This window comes from Morone saxatilis, unplaced genomic scaffold (genome assembly GCF_004916995.1).
Source record: "Morone saxatilis isolate NCDOM2014 unplaced genomic scaffold, NCSU_SB_2.0 Contig3, whole genome shotgun sequence".
Taxonomy (NCBI): Eukaryota; Metazoa; Chordata; class Actinopteri; family Moronidae; genus Morone; species Morone saxatilis.
The window spans coordinates 14,080,546-14,103,989 of record NW_023339873.1 but is presented as its reverse complement, the minus strand read 5'-3'; the positions used below and the strand labels follow the sequence as shown (position 1 = coordinate 14,103,989).

Below are 23,444 nucleotides of genomic sequence, written 5' to 3'. Positions count from 1 at the left end.
TGAGATAAAAATGATTTTTCTAGATAAAGATGTTTGCCAGTTTTACATATAGCTCCGATAGAAATCCCACGGAGCAGCGAGGTGCTCAGGTCCAGCCAAATAACAAGACTTATATGGCGTCTAAGTGTGCAGGAGAGGCACCATTTCCAGGCTGTCAGTGGCGACCACAGCATCTCTCTCTTTAGGCTGCTTCTGCTGTCACAGGCCTTAATCCTGGAGCTGCGGGGATGACAGGTGAGTGGTGCCAGAGCCCCTGGTCTGTGACTAGAAGCTCCTGGAGAATTTCACGCGCACCCCTCTCTTGTCTCCCATCGATTCTGCCACTTCCCATTATTGTCAATCAGAGAGGCATCGTCTCCACGGGAAGAGCTGTGCAGCAGGCGATTGCCAGGGCAGCGGGGTGCGGAGAGCAGCAAGCTGCACGCCTGCCAGCCACTACACCAGCACGGGGCCACCAGGGGCCCCTCTCAAGAGGCTGCCTGGGCAGGATGCCACAACTAAAACTGAAACCTTTTGCTTTACAACACATAATGCACATGGCTGAGAAGCACTGGGGGTGAAACCTCCAGAGCTGCTTTGTGTTGACAAAAGGAGCAGCTGAGGCCCCCGCTGCAAACATAGTTTCACAGGGCTGTCAGCAGGAAAGCAATGCTGCTCTCTCAGTCGTGACCGCCTTGTTAGAAAAATGACATAATAACAATGACAGGAATAATGGAACAGAAGTGAAGCACTGTTCTGCAGGTTAAGGAGGGTTTGGGAGGTGGCTGCTCCATAAGTGATCTTCCAGTGTGGTCACGTCCCCTGTTGGCTCCTGACCCTGAGTGGGCCGGCGGCGTGGTGCCGTGCAGGCGTTCTGGTCAGGTAAGGCAACCATGCGGCTGCTATAAGCCCTGGAGATTGATGGGAGTGGTGCCCTTCCTCCCTGCGCTGTAAAAGATTATCCGCTCACCCGCTGGAAACAAAGCTGTGATGGAAATTCGTCTCGCATCATCAGCAACAAAATATCTACACGCCGAAGCGGGAGTCTCTCATTTTTCATGGGCTATATATTAAATAAAAAAGGCATTAAAGAAAAAGGGAAGGGGGTGGTCTGAGTGATAGCACTAGTTAGTATTTTTTTTTTTAAATGGGCCACTTGAATCAGGGAGATTATACGGTTTTTATTGGCTGTCAGGAAACACAACTTTCTGCGTACTTCACCCGCTGAAGCTCGTAACGCTCTGATTAGAATGCCAGCAGAAATGAAAAGGGATGGTGCTGGGGTAAAGACACAGGAGGAGCAGCAGGACAAGCACAGATGCCCTGGAATCTGCTCTCCCTCAAATACACAAGAGGAGGACCAACACATACACGCCAATAAAGCACAAGTGAACAAACAGGCCACGCACACACACATGCTTCAGATAGAATTTATACACCAAGTTTCACAGTCAGATCTGGTGTCGAAGGCTGAGCCGTGCCTATTCTGAACTGGATACATGAGACACATCAAGCGGAGTGTTATCTCTCGCTAAGTGAATATTGCATTCAGCTGATATGTGATATTTGAATTTCCCATTAGGTGGGGGCTATGTGTCAGAGTGAAAAAGCTCAGTGATGCTTGCTCATTTCAGAGCAGGCAGTGAATGGAAACCTTGCTTCACAGTTGCAGTGTGTCATAGTGGTGATAAGGATGAAGTGATGGAGGGGGACTCCTGGGGTGGGGGGGGGTTGACTAGTAAGAAAACTGACTGCTGTTACTCACAGGGTCACCTACACAGGAGCACACAAGTCAGTTTGAAGACTAACTATCATTTAGTAGAAACTTAACCTGCATCGCAGTGATCTTCTCCAGTGGTTTAGAAGTGTTTTTTAAAAGGCAGAACTGATAACCTCACGAGTAAAGCAGCAGATTGAAATCGGTCATTATATCGACTTGAGAGACTCCAGTCTGTTCACGTCTGTCAGCTTGTTCAAACTTAGCTTTCAATTTCCCATAGCGGAGGGAGAGTAAGAGAGGGTAACATCAAACTCCAAAACATGACAGAGCCGGCTCTTTCTGACGAGAGGAAGCCATTGATTTTTCCTCCATTTCACCATCAATCTGGTGGAGAAGAGGTGGCTGTGGGTGCTCAGACAGCTGATGATGTGATTTGTAACCGTGGACCACCGGTGAGCAGAGAGAATTGCTCTGACTCTCAACACGTGGCAAAGTGACTACCACCGTCTTCAGCATTCAGCCACAAGATTAACAGTGGGGGATCTACTGATAATCTCCATCGGCCGAGGGAGTATTTTCTCTATCCGCCACACTGCAGCCACACTGACATTTGTATTCAACAGGACCACTGTCAAATGTTATGGGGCTTGTGTCACTCCAGCGGCAGCTCTACGGAGATGTCTAGTTCTGTCTATCCAGCTCTTTGGTCCAGACTGAAATATTTCAACAACTACTGGAGGATTTTCATGACATCTTGATCCCCTGTGGATAATTCCAAAAGACTTTTCCTCTAGCACCACCGTGAGGTTTTAAATTTGTGGTTTTGAATGAAATGTCTCAACAGCTATTGGTTGGATTTCATTGGTGAACCTAGCACATCATCTAACAACAAACTAATGACATTCTCATCAGGCCCAGCCGTACTTTTTGTTTAGTGCAAATAGAAATGTGCGCATGCTTACCAGTAAATATGGTAAACATTATATCTGCCTAAAGCGATATAATGTAAGAACTGGTATTTTTTGCTATTCAGCTTCCTCCATCAATGGCCTTTTCTGCCATTATGTTCACCCTATTACAAGTTAGCATTGCATCAAAAGGATTTTGAAGCAGTCATTTTAAGGTAGAATAATTACATAATTTTGCTTTGATATGAGAATGTTAACTTTGCCATTGCAAGCATGCTAGCATGCTGAGGATAGCATTTAACTCAGAGCACCACCTTGCCTAAGCCTCACAGAGTCACCAGCATTTATCAGGAGTTTCTTGATAAATTACTTGTATGATTGATCAATGACTAACATATTTAATGATTAATTTTGTCGCTTCACTGATTGATTAATCAGCTATTGTTTTATTATTAATAAATGTAATATCTTTATGGGGGCAACAGCATATCTACAAAACTGCTAGATAAAACAAAAATGATTTCAGGCCTCCAGGTTCTTGTGTGTTTACGATGCACACCATGTAGTGTAACCACGACATTCCCGGTTCAATGCCAGCCAGAACCTTTGTCTCATGTTATCACTATCAAATAAAAGAAACATATGCATATGTAAGTCAGTGTTTCACACAATCAATATTACTCATTTATTGCACACACATTTAGCATTTGAAATAAATAGATACTGCAGGTTGTTTTTTATAAATACTCATGACACAGAGGAATGATTATAACACCAATGACACTAAGGCAAAACATTACATCGTCTTTAAAAAAAAAAATCCATTCTTATCATTATATCATGAAAATACACAAATTACCTAAATATAACTAGAACTTTTTATCCATAATAGTCCATAATGATGTTCATACAGAGTTTATTCAAAAGCAGTTATTTTGACATAACACCAGGTGATCATAGAAAACAAGCTACTGCATAAACGCTGCACTGCAGGTTTGATTTAATTTCACCATTGTAATGTCTCTCTAACATCTAGTGACACCGTGCAGGCTTTCTAAGGGAGGAGTAATCCTCTTTAGATCATTTGCAAAGCAATTAGGCATGCCTCCACTGCTATTAAATATAAAGATAACAGCCTATGAGATAAGATGCTATTTGTACTACGTATCAAATGTGGATAGCTGCCTAAGAGCCCTGATAGCAGGGAGATATATTTAAATCCTTGTAAATGAAATTAAAAAACACAACGTATAAAATTAGAGACACATATCTACTCTACTATCTATGATGAAACTGAATTTATGAATATTATGTCCTCAGACCTAAATCCTCAATTAATAGACCTATAATTATGCATCACATCATAAATACTACACATTTTATACAGTGCAATCACTTTAAATGCATGGCTTCGTGGATAATATCAACTCTGACATTCCATTGAACAAGGCAAATATATAAATACTTTTAGCTGCCACAAAAACATGAGATAATGTAAAATATATTGATCATTGATGCTAGTGCAGCATCACCGAGATTTGACAGTCCACAGGAAACCCTGACCACACAAGGTTGGATTTCATTGAGAGAAGGGTGCCAAGATCAAACTGGATCACTTTTGAAACCCAAAGTGAGTTGAACTATAGTGACTCGCAACATGCATTTGTCAGCAGGAACCAGAGAGCCTCTTTTGCATGTGTTTCTATCATCCCTACACACTACACAGCAAGAATAAACGCCTCTGAGAAGAAAGGTGCCAAAAAAAAGCAGAAGCAAAATTCCCCAGTGACCTGTGACCCGGGGACCAATAGGGTTGCCCTGCATGCATACAGAGGAGGTTCAAACAGAGTTTATGACTGCATTATCTCCCCTCTTCCTCATCACCTCTCCACCCATCAGTGGACACTAGAAGCCACTACGCTAAAGCAGACAGACCAGGCATCACTCATTCACTCACCTCCTAGGTGCCTTTGTCAGGTGATTGCTGGCGGAAAAAGGAAAACAGATCAATACATCTCCCATGGGCCTGACAGGTAATCTTTACCTGGGATGAAATATGAGCGGTACCAGCCTGCTGGATTCCTTAACTGTAACAGGGCAATTGACTGGCTGCACGGAAGCCATTCCTCCACTTCCTGGCCATTGGAAAATCATTTTGGGGCATACTGTCTGGCTGAGTTGTCATTATGGTGACTGCTAATTACCAGAGGCAGGTGAGGTGTTTCCCCTCCTGCTACTAATGAAACTGTATCTGAACTGATGCGTCTTCCTTCCCTGTCAATGCCTTGGCACCAAAACACAGACTGACGGATAAGGCGACGGCGAGAAGCTCTCCTTAAAACACTACACAGTCAATACTTGTCAGCGTGTTCAGGGGCATATGTCTTGAAGAAGCCACCGATGTATTTATCAAAAGCTTCTTTTTTTCTAATTACAAAGCTCAACTATTGTGCCATTCCTATCAATCAGGTGTGTAGAGCCCACGGTGCTGCTGGTCAATGGACGTAGCCTGGGGGGTGGGGTGCTCTCTGTCTCAACACTTTGACTGATTCCTGTGGCAGGATGTCTTGTGTGAGGCATCCATTTAGACGAGTGTGCACACACAGCATTTATAAATGTCATCCCTGGCCAACATGATCACATAAAGCCTTCTCAGACGGATTATTGCAGACGTATAACTCACGTTAATTGGCAAATCTCATTCTACTAAATGCGATTCTTCTCTTAAATAAGGCTTTTAAGTGTCTGGGAAGACATGTAGAATGTAGCTGATAATATTCAGTTCATTTCACTAAAAAGGTATCTTATAATCATTATAGAAAGTGCACATCTGTGCCTTTTAGTGCTGGGAAGATTTCAGATATATTTTTCTTCTTTCGCAGACATGAAACTTTTGCACACAGCTAACTAACTAATTCACTTCGTCTTGAAAAGGAAACTTTTCAGCAGAGATTATTTGATTGAGTACAGGTGCACGTATTTGTGTTGTTAAACACTGCAAACCTATATGGTTTAAGTCAAGCCGAATGTACTTCACTTGACTCTTATATAAAAATGCATTTTTCTGAATATACTGCTTGTTTACCAGCTTGGCGAGAACTGTTGTGTTTGATCACAATGTATGCTGCCATTGATCTTTTAATGCATCAGATGCACAGGGAGCCAGGATAATGTATACCCCAAGGGTAGGTGAAAAAAAACGGTACGACTTTCCTCTCCTGTCTGCAACAGCTCTTCCGACTCCTTTCTGCTGGCTCTCATATACTCTCCGCACGGCCGCAAAAGCAACTAATCCACCACTACTGAAAAACAAGCTGTTCAAACAGATTTGCAGCTGGCCTTAAATACATTTGGGGACATTTGAATATGGAAGGTAAGCTGAAGAGAACAGAGGCGGCCCTCCTAGGACCGCGACTACACTCCCCCTGTGTTGTGCTAATGAGCACCTTTGTACAAACTGTAGCTTTTCAAATCCATGCTAATAGGAGGCCTGTACTTTGTGGGGCTCTCTACCGGTGGTCGCCTCTCTGAACCCTGTAGCAGCATGTGGTAGCTAAACATTCTGATGCTCTCCTGTGTTGGCGATAGCTACTGTACGTGCTGCTGCACAGCCATTGTTGGCTGCTGTAAAGTAGAGCTGACTCCCCGCCCCTGCCGCCCAGCCTCACCTGACCATCCTCCCAGTGTTCCCGCTGACAAACGCTGCGCTACTAGAGTGGACATAATTACTGGATTGTGTGTTAGCAGGTGGCCTGGAGACTGTGTGTGGAAACAGGAGGAGCCGTCGAGTCTTGAGTCAAACGAGGAGCCTCTTGAAGCTGCTTTCTTCCTTGAGGAGATGGCAGAAGGCTTAACAAGGCTTGATTGCATTAACATTTGTCATGCTTAATATACTACCTGGAAAGAGTGGATGTAGCAGTAACATGCTGATTTGAGGAGTAATGATGTGCTTTGTATTTTTTCTTTGTCTTCCAGTTTGTTCAGCAAGAGGAGTTTTAGCCTTTTCACTCTCTGGCACAATAGCTTTTCTTTTGGCACGCTCTTCAAGACTTATGTGTGGTTGTCCAGCCCCGTTCAGGTGTCCTCATGGTCCTCCCTTGAGGAAGGATGAACTCTGAGGCTGAGCAGAAGTAGAGGACTGTGAACGTGGTGCCTCTAAGACTGAGGTGGTACTGTCTCCCTGTGCCTTTTCTCTCTGGTGATCCTTGTGAAATGGGTTGCTAGCTGCAGAGACAAAGAAGGCACATATCATATTCTGGGCATGTAACACAACACTGAGAACAAACAGTAAAAGATACTCAGATAAATCACATTTTCCTTGACTGTTTCAACGGACAGCCGCTCAAATAAAAATTAAATTTAGTCCAAGGCTCCTGGATCGCTCGCTGCTTTAGGTATATTAAAATAAAACTTTGAAGCAATCCTCTTCTAATAGGTTAAATATTAATGAGGTTTTGGTCAAGTGAGCCAAATCCAATTTGGCCCCATATGACTTGTGGACATGGTTATTAAAAGGCCAATCTGTGCTGCTCCTATGGCTTAACTTCCCCCCTCCGGTTATGCTGTGTAAGAAGCTGTATGTTTCTAACTCCATTCATCACACGTTCACATCCCACTGACTACCTTACTTTTTAAAGATCCTCTTTCTCTCGATCTCGCTCACCTTTAAAGCTTTTTGTCTCTGGGAGTGAAGGGAAATATTTGAAAGAGAACTGGGGCCAATTTTTGCGGAAGACAGAGGAACTCTAAAACAATTGCGCTCCCTAACATGCTTGATAAATAAATCTTTCCTGATCTCCCCCCAGAAAAGTTAGCGGCGGTCACACAAGATGTTTGCGAGGCAGTCCCAGAGCAGAGGACAAGGGAACTAGAAGTGACATTGTGGCTCTGGGCTGTCTCAAAGGATTAGGCATTACAGCATTCACTGGCATGTGCTTTTGCTCGTTCCCATTATATCTGCTTGTGCCTCTTTCCAGATGACTTCTTCCCCAAACTGATCCGGCGGGCAAGATAATTGATTAATATTTCTTGAGGGAACGATGACTAACCGTTGCTGAGGTTCAACCCAAACACTTGGGTTAAAAATAGTCAAAGGCCTCGATCGAAATTCTGGTTTTTTTCATATTTGACAGATACGCAGAAATGGCTGGGAACATTTAGTTTGTGAGTGTGTTAACATGCACAGGGGCATACCAGATACTAGCCTCTATCCTAGGTCAAGGTCAGAGGATAAGCTGTTTTTATAAGCATATTTTTATATTGTGATCGAGAGAACCGATATTTAAATGAACTAATTAAATATTATGACACCAATCCAGGCTGTACTAATTTAAGGAAAGTGACATTATTCCAGTTAATCACCAGTATTAATGTTTCTCGTGATTAGCTCATTGAATGGCGAAGAACTACTCAAATCCTTTACTCATGTGAAAGTACATCATGAAATTGAGGATTTTTAAAACTATTAAAAATGTTCCATTACAAGTAAAAGTCCTGCATTCAAGATCCCATTTCAGTAAAAGTATATAGTATTATCAACCAAATGAATGTACATATCAAATACTCATTCTGCAGAAAGATGGCCCTTGTGACTGATATATTTGTTAAATATCCAATTATTACCTTCTTAATACTGTTGCATCAATGATCATGTAGCAATTTACTGTCTTAACAGGTCGAGATATAAATAGTTTATATAGAGTTAGGTAGTTTAGTCCAGTTGTCCCCAACCTACAGTAGGAGTAAGGGCCACAAAATAAATCTGTTCTGAAACACAAATATGTATTATTTTTTCAGACTTTTCTCTCAACTTTGATTTCTTGTCAAATATAATTAGAATATATAATTACACCTCTTTGGGCCTCAAACCATCTGAGAAGTTTAGAGGGGAAATACCACTTTGGTGGAACTGCTAACAACTAATAGACATCTGAAACATGACAAAGGGCCCCAACCAACCAGACACTGGTGGAGTCACAAGGCAAACCACTGGTTTAATATTTAACAGTACCATGTATTTTAAAAAGTTAGCATGTTTTTGTATGTAAAATCTTCATCTGGAAAGTTACTAGTAACCGTAGCTGTCAGATAAAAGTACAATATTTCCCTCTGAGAAGTATAAAGTAGCAGAAAATGGAAATACTAGTACCTCAAAAGCACAGCACTTGAGCATACTTAGTTACTTTCCACCACTGACCTACGTAGGTAACATGCACATACAATAACTCAATACATTTATAGCGTATTTATATATTAATGTACAAGATAATTTCAAAATGACAAACTACTTTTTATTCAACTGCTTAAATAAAAGATACACTCAACTGGTTTTACATCAAGGTCAATAAAGACATTACAACGCAAAGGTTTTCTGTCAATGGGAGAATTACAGTACATGCATTTATTGTGGGTGATAATGGGAGGTTGAATGGAACCATCTTACCATCTTAATAAGCTCTCATGTGATGCTCTCTAAAAACAATCATTACAGGCCTTCCTGGAGCACTCCCCTTCCCCCTGTTTATTAATCAGCTAATTACACATTGACAGTAATGGGCCTGCTGATTCCCACACTTAAATGAACAGGGCTGAATAGCTCTTTAATGATTAGCCTTTGTGTTTCTCTCTTCTGTTCGCTCTCCTTCTCTCTCTAATGCACATACACACGCACACACACACACAATTCTTTTCACAATTGAAAAAATAGGACATTCAAATCAGACCTCCTGGCGAAAGGGTTTGCACACAAACGAGTCGAGAAGCACCTGACAGACTGAGCTGCTAAAAACAAATCTGTCTCCACAAACAGAAAACAATTACAGTGGTTACAAAGGCAGCAGGTTCACGGTTACACTATGTCAACTTGTGTGGGCTTCAGTGTTAAGCTCAGCCTCCAGCAACAGCACCACCATGAAAGTTTGGTGGAGCAGTGCAGGCAGGTGCAGGTGGAGACGGAGGAGACGGGGGGTTTTTTGAAGGACGCGAGCAGGGTGCGGAGTGGAGCCGGAGAGGGCGAAATAGTGCGGTGGGCTGCATTTCTGTCAGCAGAAGTGATGGCTGAGTGGTAGCGTTATTTGTCTTGTGCTGCCATACGGCCCTCGCACCAGCCTGGGCATTAATGAGAGGGGGCCGGACCGCCGGGCAGGAACACGGCGGGCCTCCAACGCAGGTGATCTGTCACGCAGCCGTCTTGCTCGGGCAAGGAGACACACGAAGACAGAGAGGAGAGGAGGAGAGGCGGCAGGGCTGACCGAGGGGCTGGCCTCAACATGGGCACCCACATGTGGCACTTTCTAACATATAGAGATAACGCGCCTGATGAGGTCAATCAAACTGACTTCAACCCTGCCTATTTACTCTAACTCTTCCTGAAATGTAGCACGCTGAATAAGTTCAGGTTTGGGTTTATCACCATCATCCTTTTATAGAGATAAAGATGAAGGGCATTATGGGAGACAGCAGGGGAGGAGTGAAATTGCAATAATTAATTAGTCTGTGTGTGAAACCAGCCAAGGCTATTAAAATCCATCAGGATCTTTACACTTACTGATTCATCTTTGCCTTACGATTAACTCTCCCAAATTTGTGAAGGGTGCAGAATGTTATCATTTTCATTCTCCGTCACTGGGCAACATGGTGATTTTCTCTAATTCAGTCATTGCAGAGTACAAATATCAATATTAGTAGAAATTGTGCAAAGCCAAAATAAATCTAGCTGTCACCATTTCTATCTGTATTTTTAATAATACTTGATAACATATAACAGAGAACTCTATATCTGTTAAGGACTTGTTGGATTGAGTTGGATTGTTGGATTGTTGGATTGATGGTGGTGTGAAAAGTAGAAAATGGCCAATTTAAGGCTGAGAAATGGAGTGGTCATCTAATCCAAACAGATACCTGGCTTGATAAGTTGTTGTGTGTGTTTTTTTTCACAACCAGCTTCAGCACTGTCGTGGAAGTGCTAAAAGGGTAAAGAAAGAAGACAAAGCAACAGCTGGGTACCGCCTCAGTAATTCCCACCGGAGCCCTGGAAGACACCTCCAGCCACAGACCATTTTCACTCCTGATTACAGAGTTTAAAATCAACCACTAACACATACAACAATCCACTTCCTCTGGCCAACTCAAACAAAGACTCGGCTGTCGTGTTCACTAAGAGCAACACGGGGGAGCCCACGCCATTCTTTCTACTAAATGCAGTAAACAATCTTTCCATGCAAACAAGATGTTTACCAGAAAACAACTCCACTCAACAAATCACTGAATCTGATTTTGTCTCTGTACACATTTATGCCAGAATGGCAACAAACCAAGATTTGTACACAGAGAGTGTGAAAGCTTGTCAGAGTAAATGTGCATCTCCTGGCGGTGGTGAGATTACTGAGGAGAGACATGGTGCAGCAGGCTGCCAAAGTAAAGATTTATACAGAGCAGTTGCAGCTGCAGAAACTGACATTGGACGACATGGGATGCATGATAAATCATGGTGGACAGGGGGCACTAGACTCAAGAAGCAGGAAAATACTCTGAACCGGGCTGAGGGGGGAAGTGCCAATCAGGGACTCTCCTTCTATGCAATTTAGAAAAAAGATAATCTTTTAGTCACTTACTCCAAAACACACACAATATTATTACCAAGAGTACATTGCAGTATCTCCACTCCACATAATACACAGTGATACTTTCCTATTTGTAAGATTTTACCAGACATATTTCCTCCCTTAAGCTTTTTACAACAGATAGTGGGGTCTGTTAACTGTCGAGAAACTGAGGGATGCCCCTCGTTCCGCATGTTGAATATGAGGGGTCCTTAAGGGCCAGGGGTGAATCCTTTTTTACTTTTATGGGAAGTGGTTGAGCGCTGGAGAGGTGAAGGACAGAGTTGCCGGCCGTTCCATCACTCAATGCAATAAATGGATGCAATCTGTATCCGAGTAAAGCATTGGCTGTTTTTAAATTCCACCTCTTTTATCCAAATGAATGATGGACCCCGGTACAGTGCACTGTGCAGCAATATTAATATACATCAGAGGCCTGCACCTCTCACTAAATCAGGAAACCACCAGCATTTGTTATTTAAATGACAAACAGCAGTTGCAGGAGTGGAGCACGGAGAGGGGACACAGAGGAAAAGGTGGATAAACCAATTCAGATTTCAATCCGGCAAAGACACAAGGCCCGGAGCCATGACTCTAATGAAAAAAGGCAGCTCCACTGGTCCAAACAGACACAACGGCTGCTACTCGGTGCCATCTCCAATATGGTGGACTCCACATCACACATCTCTTCTTCTTTTGTTTGAAACAGAAAGCTCCAAACGTAACACAGCGATCAGGTCTAACTGTTCCGTTCCCTCTGCTGTCAACTCACCAAATATTTTCTGTAATTTTGGTGGAATTACAAAAATATATTAACAAATCTGCAGCCATCCTAGCTCTGCTAACTAGGCTCTGTGAGGTTGTCCACTGGTTCTCAAACTTTTTCTGTCATGCCAAAAAATGTGTGCCTCCATTTCATTTTTATCAATCATTAACAATAATTTATTGATAAATGAACCAAGTTGAATTTTAAGATACAGGTTAGCAAGATAGCCATCAGAGCACTTTTGTTTGTTTATGTCACCACAGTAACCATTTTCATACAGCTTAACATTCTTCATTAACCCTCCTTCAGGGTATCCTGCTGTGCCAGGGATAGAAAAGAATTGATCGTATCATGATAAAAATATCATGATAAATGATTATTTTGGGATGGTCGCTGTCTGGATGCCTGGACAAAGCGACAGGGGCAAGGCTCTCTGTCTCAAAGTGAGGGTGGTTTGAATTAGTTTAAGGTTGCATAACCTCCTCACTGCCTTCTCACACGTGTATGTGATTATAATGGAATCTTTCCTTGGTATTTTATGCCAAGCATCACTTTAAAATATTTTTTATTTATGTGACGATCAGCATTTATTTTGGGGCGGTTTAAATTGTTTATTGTGACGGTTTTGGATGGTGGTGAAAAAGTACAGCTGAGCCTGGTTTTGACCATAGTTTTGGATCATTAAAAAAATTCTGATCTGATTGGGGTGCCAAATGTAATTGTAATCACCAAAATTATTACAATTCATCTTGAGGGGGGCATGAATGTCTTGACCAAATTCCTTAGCAATTCTTTCAACAGTTGTGGAGATATTTGATACCATACCATGATGTTCTGTTTACAATTTCAGGTTTTTACACCACATAAATTAGCCCATAAGCTCTCTCTTTGAGATATGTAACATTCTGAATCTGCAGGTTTAATCCTGTATGTAACAACAAAACACCTCCAATAATGATGTGAGTGGGAAGGAATCCAAAGATTCATCAGTATGTGTGGAGGGTGTTACCTGATGTTGTGGATACAGCCTCTGTTTCCCTCCTCCTCCCAGAGTCTCCTATGCATAACATAGCCAGAGTGACGTTAGTCTGCCTGGGGAGGACACAGCCAGAGAGAACCAGCATTACTCACAACAATACACACATATACATGTAGAAATTTTATAATTTCACAAAAGTCAATAAATGCAAGCAACGCACATTTGCTGCCTGCATTTGGCCTCAGTACGGTGCATATTTTGCCACATCTTAATTTTTCTTCATTAATACATATTTTCACCGGAGAAAATATTCGATGAGGGAAGGTTCATGTGGCTGAGTCATTGCAGAGTTCACATAAACAAATTACACCTGCTCTATGCCTCATGTGTCATATGTCAGGAGCCCTGAAATAGGAAAAGCCCCCCCGCCACACCACCAGCTTAATAGCCCTGACTTCGGAGATGTAAAGTTAAGGTCAAGGTCCGTTCCATCGTGGGTGGGTGGGGGGGCAGCTGATGTGGTAGGATTAGTGTGTTATGTTTGTTGTGCTGGAGGAGGGGCGGGGGGCAGATTGAGTGAAAGGAGTGTGTAGTGGGCTACAATGAAATAAAGACAGAAAAAAAGGATGAAAAGTTTGAATATTCTGCATCTCAGGGAGGATTTAAGGAACAATATAGCGTGCTGTTTGAAAAATGCCAATAAACACAACCTGTAGGAATGAATTGATCACAGATTGCAAAGGAGGTTCGTACAGACGAGAGCTCCTTGTTAACCAGCACGGCTCATCCTGGACTGCAGGCTACATGAAGCTCACAACCCTTACAGGCACATGCTACAATAAGGCCCCGTCAGGGCAGCCTTTTAACAGGCAGCGTGTTCCATGACCTCAACACCCATAAATCACATGACGGGTGTGCAGGCACAGGGTGTCGAGAGCTGTGCAGGGCATGCTTTGAGCGAAGTCTCTATGTTGTATAATCAATAGATATAAAAATAAATGGCCTGACCGTTATTCTCTCCCTGCTACCCCTCTCTAATAAAATCCCAGTAATGCATATTTCATTTACTTTTATACTTATTGATTACCTGTACTCCAGTTAGTAAATCACGCGCCTATCGATCCCTCAATCGTACCTCTGTCGGACAGCACATAACCAGCCATTTGCGCCCCTGATAAAGAGCTCAGGCATTGAACTCCCCACAGTAAATCTTTGCAAACTAACTTTTTAATTCCAAAATCGATCCACGTTTAAACGTCGCATTATTTCACGAGGCACGCCTGCGGTATTAAAAGTAATACCCTGATGCATTTGGTCTTAATGTGTGGAGGTCCATCCCTCCATCTCTTCCCTCATTACACCGAGGCCAAGGCACTCCGGGGCCCCTGCAGCCTGGGGGGAGGCTAGGGCCCTCCCCTGCTAGTGAGAGCTGAGAGGCAGAGCCGCTCCGGGGGCCACTAGGAGCCCACTGAGACACTCAGCACAATGCTAATCAAACATGAGAATATCATCAGCTGGCTCATTAACCAAGGCAAAACACCACTGTTCATTTCAGAGCAGAACCCAAAGGCTTTTAATACGCATGTTACACGGCTCAGTGTAAAACTGAGAGAAGTTGTAAAAAATGCACAACACTGTTTTTATTATTTAACATCTGTTACTTCATCAGTTTTAACAGCGTGACAGATGTTGGCCAGTTGTTTTGTCCCTAAATCTACAGAAACAGTGATGAGAAAACAAAGATTGACTTAGAGGCAATGAGCAATGAAAAAGCAAGTCATATGTAATGAAGACGGCCAACAACAACAAAATCAAAGACACAAGGACACTGAGAGAAAAAGTCTCCAAGATAGATTTTTCAGGTCATATGAGACACTTTTAAATGCAGTGCAGTCCCTTAGGGTACAGAGTAAAACAGCACTGACACAGGGTCAATTGTAATTTTGGCGCCCACATCCAAAAGCAAATATATCAATTAAAAATAATAAATCAAAAGACGAGTGAGGAGCTGCAGTTACAAAATGGCCATCTATTTTCATTAGGGTACACGGTGCTTCAGGTGTGAGCAGGATCTCAAGATTAATAGAGGTATTCAAATGAATCAGAAAGGATTAGGGTCTCCAGGGAACATAATCGATAGCTCCAAATCAATAATCAATAGGCCACTCACACCAATATACTAACTGCTGACACCGAGATCTCACAATTAAAATGAAAACTGGGAAGGGAGTGGCGTAAGACTATGATTTATCTCACAGCGCAAGTGTCATTTAGAAATAAATAAGTCAATAGATAAAAGCTGCTGCTGCTTGGCTCAGGTGGGAGGCAGTTATGCATTTTAACGTAGCCACCGGCCCCGAGCATTACAGCCAAATCCCACAAAGCATTGCGCCTATCCACGCGCCGATACAAGGATAAACAGCACGCAACCTCATACAGCCTTTATCACTTAGCATCAAATCTCTGATTGTCGCCGTCAACTCACGCCAAACAGGAGATGACAGCTTTTATTAATACAGTATCATTTCGACCTGGCCACAGTACAAGATTAATGCTTACACTCTGCCCACAGAGAAAACACTTTTCTCTCAAGGGTGTTTGAAAACAAAGAAAAGTCAGATGTATGGGAGCTCAGCGCTAGGAATCGATCACGCTGGGTAAGACTTTCAAAAGAAATTAGTTTGTTAAGAGCGGGCGTGAGCAATTATAGCATTTCTCATTGTCATGCAAAACAATAACTGTAATTGTCCGGTGTTGTGTTTGCATGCGAACGTGTGTTTTGGAGGAAGTTAAAGGAAGTAAATGGGTGCCGTGTGTGCAGAGTCAGGTCGTAAGGACAGAGCAGCCTTCTCACTGGAGAGTGGATTTGAGCAGCTTGGGGAGATAGATTCAGCTCGTGCCGTCCAACGGGACACATCAGAAGCCCCTCTCGTCAATCCCCCCTCTCTCCCTCATTCATTTGGGAGTATGATTTATACTTTTTGAAGTGAAGGGTCTTGAATCCCACTATAAAGGAATTAAGAGGTCTCCCCTGAGTCCGCCATTCAAATGAGAGCATGGCAGGGATATGAGGGCTTTTTAATAGAGAGAAATTAGTATTCACAATGCCTCAAACTGGAATCTGAAGGAACCTTTCAGGTGGAGAAGAAAGGGCCAGTTTAGAAAAGAAAGCCCTAAGAAGTCGGGGGCTTTTCATAGCAGTCGTGTTTTTGCCCCTCATCAAGGAGTGGTGGAGCGCTTTGTGAAATAACCCAAGAGAGTGGGAGGAAGAAGATTGTGTGTGTGAAACAAAATTAAGAATGCACCATAAATAGGCAGAGTGGAAACAATACAATGAGGAGTCCCACAGTCTCGAGGCCAAGGGGGCTAAGCGGCTTCCCAACAGTCCCCCATGCAGATCCAACAATTCTAGGGATGACTGGGAGCGATGAGATGCTTTGACAGACAAACATCTTTTGGATAAACTTTTTTTTTTTGACGATTCTGTGCAGTCCCAGAAATGCAGGGATTTCAATCTGCATTACAACTATGTCAACACATAGTATTTCTCTATTTTGGAACACTGACCTTGAAAACTACTGAACTGAAGTATTACTGCATCTGACTGCAGCTGTCTATTATGGGTTCAACTCAGTCTTCAGGCCAGGATTGACATGAACAATAATTTTCTGTTTGTGGTCCTGGAGACCCCAGGCCCTCATTAACAGCTAAAAAAAAAAACATACGTATCACCTTGTTACTTCATTACTTAATGAGAAATAGTTAAATGTTATTTTAAACTGATGACAAATAAAGGAAAATTCTTCTATTAGGGGTAGAGACTTCAGCTGTTGATGGTGCTTTTGAAGCAGCACTACCCAAAGAGTTTATTTAAATGTATCTTATTGTCAATACTGTCAATGTCAATAATGTGAAACATGAAATATTACCTTATTTGGTGTATTAACAATGCTTTATGATTTTGTCACCATAATGAAATGTGCAAGAGAGAGAGAGAGAGAGAGAGAGAGAGAGAAGGGTTTCTTCAGTTTAATACTCTTTTACAAAATGGGTTTAAATGAGGTTAAAAGAAAAGAAAAAAAATCGGAATAAATGAAGAAAGAATGGTTGATTTAGTAACAACAACCAACAAAATGGGTTAAGATGGATGTGGAAAACACATATTCAAATAAGTGTGTGTATTATCTACCACTCTAGAGAATACGTATAGAGAGTAAATGTATTCGCAACATGAATATTTTAGTCTGGAAACATGCCTTGAATTCACTTATTTATGCAGCAACAATTAACTCCTGTAAGGTCACTCAAACTCACATTTAGGTGTGTGTGCCCCTCCTTTACAACCTAATCTCATTTTGATCGTGAAGAAGAACGGCTGTGACCAAAAACCTGAGATCTGCCCACACACAAACACATTCAAACTCTCTGAGGCATCATTTTAACAAAGATTACTATGGTTAACAGCGACCTATGCTCTGTAACTGATTCATTTAAATAAGTTGGCTATAGACTTCTCCATCAATATATTGATCTTTGATTGAAAAAGGCTGCACAGTGTTTCCAATAGGCCCTTGAGAGGCTGCTTTATTTAACTAACATATGGCATCAACTACCTGTTTCTGCAGATTGAGGAGGAACATCTGAGATGGGAGCTCTCTGACACCATGTCAATAGGACACACTGGTAATGGGCACAAAGGGTTCAACTGGAAATTGAAAGTATCAATAACATTTAGATTTTTGCAATTTCACCATTAAAGTCTGAACAAAACAGGGGCCAAAAAGAGAATTAAGCTTGGAAAAAACTTGTAGTTCAACATACCTGGCTTCGGTCTCGTTTTCCAACAGAAGGCAGCCAGAAGCTAAAAGGAGATGAAGTATAATCACTGATGGAAACAGACAGACTTAATACCACAAAGGTTCTATATATTTTCCTTTTATAAGAGTTTTAATCAGTATATCTTACTCTCTCTGGTAAGGATCTTGGGAGAAGTGTCTCAGTCTCTCTACAAACACTGGCATGCTGTTTCCCTGTAAAACACAAATCCAATATACACAGTTAGAAACTGAGACCATAAAAAATGTGTAACTGTTTTCTACTGAGGTGGAAGATGCCAGTTTGCTTTAACCTTGTTTGGAAGCTGCCTCCTGTCCTTTCTGATGCAGCAGGCAGCAGAACCAGGCACTCGTTTCAGACGTGAATGATACCGACACCCTGCAAAGGTACAAAATGCTTTTACTGTATGTTCTTATGCTGCAAAATGGTCAGAAAAAATTAATTAATGTTTAAGAGAGATGCAGGAAAAAAGATAAGACAATCTGTATGTAAAGCAAGAACAAATCCTCGTCCACTACCTCTCTGAGAGGGCCGTGCAGGCTGCAGGAAGGTGGGCGAGGGACGGTTATCCTCGAGGGAAAGCTGGTTGTCTGAGTCCCAGCTGGGCAGCAGGCCGGCCACGCCCGTCCCGACTCCACAGTCCCCCTCAAAGAACCAGTCACTCTGCTCGTCATCGCCTACACGCAGGAACAGGGAAAATGTTGCATTGGATTACTGCTGAAGCCTGCATATTTCTACCCAGCGAACTTTAATAAAACTGGCTAAATAAGAATTTCCTAATTTAAATGGATGCTATAGTACAACACCTAACCCACTCGAAGCTCCACATAAGTCTGCAGCACCACCAAGCACACAGCAATTTACAGAGGTAGTACCACTGCAGCCTTCATTAAAGTGCTGAAGTCAAAAGCACCACCACTGTAAAACTGCTAGGTCCAAAAATAAAGTACTGTTGTAGGAAGTGCACTTTTAACCACAGTACTATTTGAGGATAATGTTGGAAATAGGAGGAAAATACTGGAACTTTGAACTTATATGAGTGACCACAAAACACTTCTGTTGTTTGGAGAAATTTAATTATAATTGTAAAAACAGTGATTTTTTAATCATATACTGTAGTTTCAGAGAACCTAAGACGCTGTATGTTTAGTTGTCCGAAAACATTCACTGGTGCTTCAACTGACACCCGTGTGCATCAATAATGACTAGCTCTCTTAACTACACACTACCAGACAACACCAGTCTCATCCCCAGACAACGAGCTCCTCTCAGACCTGTCAGTCAGCAAAGAACACGCAGGAACCATGCCTCTCACAGTCAAGGTGTAGTGACAACTGTTAAATCAGAGGCCGCTTGGCCCCACCACGGCTAATGAGATTAGCAAAGGCTTCAGCGCTCATTAACACGACATGACAACGTCTTATTAGAGTCGCCTGGGTGCCCAGCAACCAGCCCATTGTATCAAAACCTCCCTCTCTAGCCGCAGCATTCCCTCAGAGTGTAGCACGGTCCAAATCTGACAACTCGTTGTCTCTCTTCACATCATCAAGAATGCTTCATCTGTGAGCTCTAAATACTCAAAATCAAATCAAGTGTTTTGTGTGTGTAGTTTGAACCACACTGAGCGATGGCGCTGTTGTACTTGTACCCGTATACATTTTTTTTAATACCTTGTCTCCCCTCATCATTGGTGAACAGACCAGGGTCACTGCTGCACGTACTGCTGGTTTCCCTGCAAATAAAAGAAGAGAAAGATCACATGTGAATGATCGCCACTGACCTGTTTCTTTAATATCAATGACATTTGAGGATGAAGAACTCTGGTTTGATTTGTCATCTCAAACCTGATGGGTTCTTTAGGTCAGACAATATTATAGCATCTGAAAAGTGAACAATGTGCATCAAAAATTTACATGCCCCTGTAATGTCAATATTTAACATGTAACATTCAATAATAAAAATAATGAAGAAGTCCGGAGCTGGAGGTCGACATAAATGGAAAAAGACAGAGCGTGCTGTGTTCTCCCTTGTTGCGATAGCAAACACAAAGGCACGAGGAGAGGCTCTGATCGAAGCCACTGAGTGACATGCACAATCTAATTGAATATCCTCCGCTGTCAGCTCCAATCTAATCTGGCCTGTGTTGTGGAGGATGACAGGAGAGCGAAACACATTCCCCTGCCTACCCCTCCCTCTGGGTGTGCCCCACTCACAGAGCGACCAACAGACGTGCCGCTTCCACACAACAACTGGCCAACATCTGCTGTGTGGGCTTCCACTGCTCACTGCCTGGACCGCTCCATCGCCGCTCCTCTCCACACCCCCAGGCAACCCCTGTTTCACTGCCTCCACACACTCTGTGCCCCCCTCTGCTACCCTAGACCACCGTGGGTTTCTCTGCCTTTCTCACACCTCAGCCACCTTGAACTGGGACCTCCAGACACTCCAAGGTCATAGGGGGGGGGGGAAGAGTGTTAGGGGAGGGGTGAAGGTGATGAAGATTGAGGGACAAAAGCTCAAAAAAGGATTTCTTCTCTCTAAAAGCACTGTTATTATTTCTTACTTTAAAGAAATGGTATAGCTATATATATTTTTAGGAAGTCAAATCATTGCAATGGGTGTCACTGGGTTCCTTCATTCGTTTATTTTGAGTCATTCCCATATATGATGTACTGCCATAAATGCTCACTAATACGTGTTGAAAAGTGCCAGTGCTGTCCAGCTAATAGTCAACACGCTTTTATACTTGTATATTTGTGACCCATTATTTTATTTTTTAAAGTTTTGTAGCATCAAATGGACTTAAGAGCTGAGTGCCTCAGACAAGTTAAGGAAGTCTTAAAGTATTCATAGATAGACTAAGGCATTGTTTTAGTGACATTTGTTGACCATAAGAAACATATACAATAAAGGCCTACCCTTTAAGTAAAGCAAATTCCCATTCAAACTATTTTATGAAAGAGGGGGGAGCTGCTCTTGATTGCCTTGCATTTTGCTTCCTGTTTTTCTCTGCTGACCTTGCTTATAGGAGAAAGCTGGAGGGTCAGATATGCGCTGATACGGTGCTTTGCCATATTGCAAAGGCCTGCCAGTGATGGCAGCATCAGAAAAACGTCCATCCAGCGTGCATGTCTTCCTGGCCAGATGGTCCTGCATCATCTCCCCTCACATCCGCAAGAAGCAGATGTGAGTGGGAACAGGCCTCTCTGGGGAATCTGGAAGACGTCTGACCTAGCCGAGCGGTCCTGGACCATCCCTCCACCCCCGTCCCACCCCTTCAGCCCTCTCTCCAGACTGATTCCCCAGGCCTCTGCTCAGCTGTATCCCACCTCTGGACACATTGGCTGGCATCTGGAGCACACAACACTCCAGCATCAGTAGAGGACACAAACACAAGCTCTACAGTAACTACCATTTTGGTTTTGTGCTTCATTCTACCACCTTGCTGAGAAATTGTGAACCAGTGATGGTTAACTATTTCCAGCAGTGTGGTGTAAAAGTGTTTTCTTCTTATTGGAGGGATTTTGTGCAAAGTTTGAAAAAGAATCACAGGTATAAACAATTAATTAGAGGCACCCATTAAGTATTTATCTGTATTAAAGGTGTAATGTGATGTCGCTTGGAGCAGCACAGGGCCGATGTGAGACCGTTTCCATTAAGTACTGCCTAATTAATGCCATGAATAATTGAGACCCCCATTTTTCTTGGGACCAACAGAAACACCTCTTCTTTCTTCAGCAGTGACCTTTGTCAAGAAAAGTTGACAAACATTTTGGGCAAACTTGGGTGTTTGACTCACACACAAAATAGCACTTACCCCAGTCTAAAATAAGATATTCTATTGTGGATTAGGTGCTAAATTCAAACATTTTAAGTCTTAATTAGATTAAATGCCATATGTCCATGGTGAAACAAAGGCAAGGGCAAAAACTGCATTCCAGTGTTTTAGAGCTGAACTCCCCGCATGGCCCTATTGTCTCTATACAAGCCTAAGAGGTGAAGCAAAACACAGTATCCAGATGAGCACTAATCATTAGGATATAATCCTCAGCTCCTGGGAGAGGCAGACCAGTTTGCACAGAGATTACAGGCTAGCCACCATTTATTGAGCCTGGGCTCATTCTGCAGAGGAATAAAGAAGAGGCAGAGACAGAGGGGGGCAAAGCGCTGATAACAATGGATCTGTGGGCTCTTCAAACAAGCCGCCTCAACCCAAATCCATGCCCTCTTCCATGGGTGTCTGATTATAAGGTTATCCCACCATCCCTGAGCTGCAGTAATTGGATTAGTCTCAGAGATTTATGAAAATTAACTTCAGCAAATGCTGCACTGCTTCCCCCCCAAAAAAACTCCTCATAGAGTTTTCAAAATATAAATGACAGCATGATAAAGCTGACTGTGAGAAAAGCACACTGGCTTTGTTTTCCTGGTGGCAGGGTTGGAGTCAACATCACCAGTAGCAGCACACAGCTGGAGACAGAGGCTGAGCCCGGGACAGCGTCTACCCCACAGGTGAGGCCTGCTTGCTGTGGCCAGCCTGGGTGCCAGGTGGCCTCACTGCCAGCAGGCTGGGCCAGGTCTAATCAAGGATGTGGAGCCCAACTGGAGCTGCCAACATCTGCTCCCCTTGCACTTGGGTGGCTGAAGGCGAAGCTCTGCTCAGTATACACATAAGAGGAGTGACCTTGAGGAGAGGCATGTTTTTAAGAGACCAGACACTCCATATGAAAAAGGTTAATGGAATGAATGGAGACCAAAGAAATCTGAGTGCTTCAAAAGACAATTCAACAATGGCATCTGTGTCTGACATCAAATGGACCGTACACTCTCTGAGTATAAATATTGCTGTTGCACAACTGTCAACCCCTCATCACTGCTGCCATTTGTTCATATCCTTTGCCTCCGCTACGGCTTAACCATTAGATTGTTCAGCCCTCAGTACAGTGTGGCAGTCTACTGAGCAGCAATCAGGACCGATGGCGTTGTGTAAGTGAGAAATGATTGACAGCGTGCCATGGTGTTCCCATTTATTTCTTCTCCGGAGCTGTTTTCTGTCAGAACGGCTATTGATTTTTCCATAAAGTAAGAAAACAAGTACCGTTTAGGGGCTAGGGAGGTCAGCACAAATTAAACTAGAAGATGTAAAGCCTTCTGTCTGTCCCATTACTGGTTACCTCAAATGTCTTCTTCTCAAAAGGGAAAAAACATTGTGCAGGACGCATGGCAAGACATTGAGAATTGGACTGCTATGTTTCTGACTCTTATAATGACACACGACTGAAATGCAATGCTCACAATATCGGTCTATCAGTTGATTATATATGAAGACCATGTAAGGTATTTAATGCTAAAAATACTCAACCACTTGTAAGTATGCTTCCCTTCAAAATGTTTAGGTTTTGTTTTTGTTTGCTATGCAAAAATCCTGGTTTACTAAACAATATTCTATGATCATGATATATACCAGTAGAATTGAAACAAGTAGTCAATAAATCAATAAATCCATTGACAGGAATTTAATTTGCAACTATTAAATATCTCAATATCTATCCTACTGATTGGCACAACATGTGGTACAGATATTTATGGTGCCCAGACAATGCATCTTAATGACTTTCGTGATCCCTTAGTGCCACCAGCAGGTTGACATCTGTGG

General features: G+C 42.7%; 1 protein-coding gene across 2 annotated transcripts in view; it reads right to left on the bottom strand.

Annotated features, from left to right (window-relative positions):
- Nucleotides 1–3,262: 3,262 nt before the first annotated feature.
- The window catches only part of LOC118337030 (G patch domain-containing protein 2-like), a 23,895-nt gene continuing 3,713 nt past the window's right edge, over nt 3,263–23,444 (bottom strand). The window contains exons 2-9 of one of the 2 annotated variants that reach the window (XM_035673841.1): nt 19,459–19,520; nt 18,307–18,465; nt 18,081–18,166; nt 17,918–17,982; nt 17,774–17,813; nt 17,566–17,657; nt 12,983–13,065; nt 3,263–6,831 (exon numbers count right to left, since the gene is read on the bottom strand). In XM_035673841.1, the coding sequence (XP_035529734.1) occupies nt 6,692–6,831; nt 12,983–13,065; nt 17,566–17,657; nt 17,774–17,813; nt 17,918–17,982; nt 18,081–18,166; nt 18,307–18,465; nt 19,459–19,520 (727 nt within the window). In that variant the 3' untranslated portion in view covers nt 3,263–6,691. The remainder of the gene's footprint in view (nt 6,832–12,982; nt 13,066–17,565; nt 17,658–17,773; nt 17,814–17,917; nt 17,983–18,080; nt 18,167–18,306; nt 18,466–19,458; nt 19,521–23,444) is intronic. The other variant, XM_035673840.1, reaches the window with a different exon arrangement.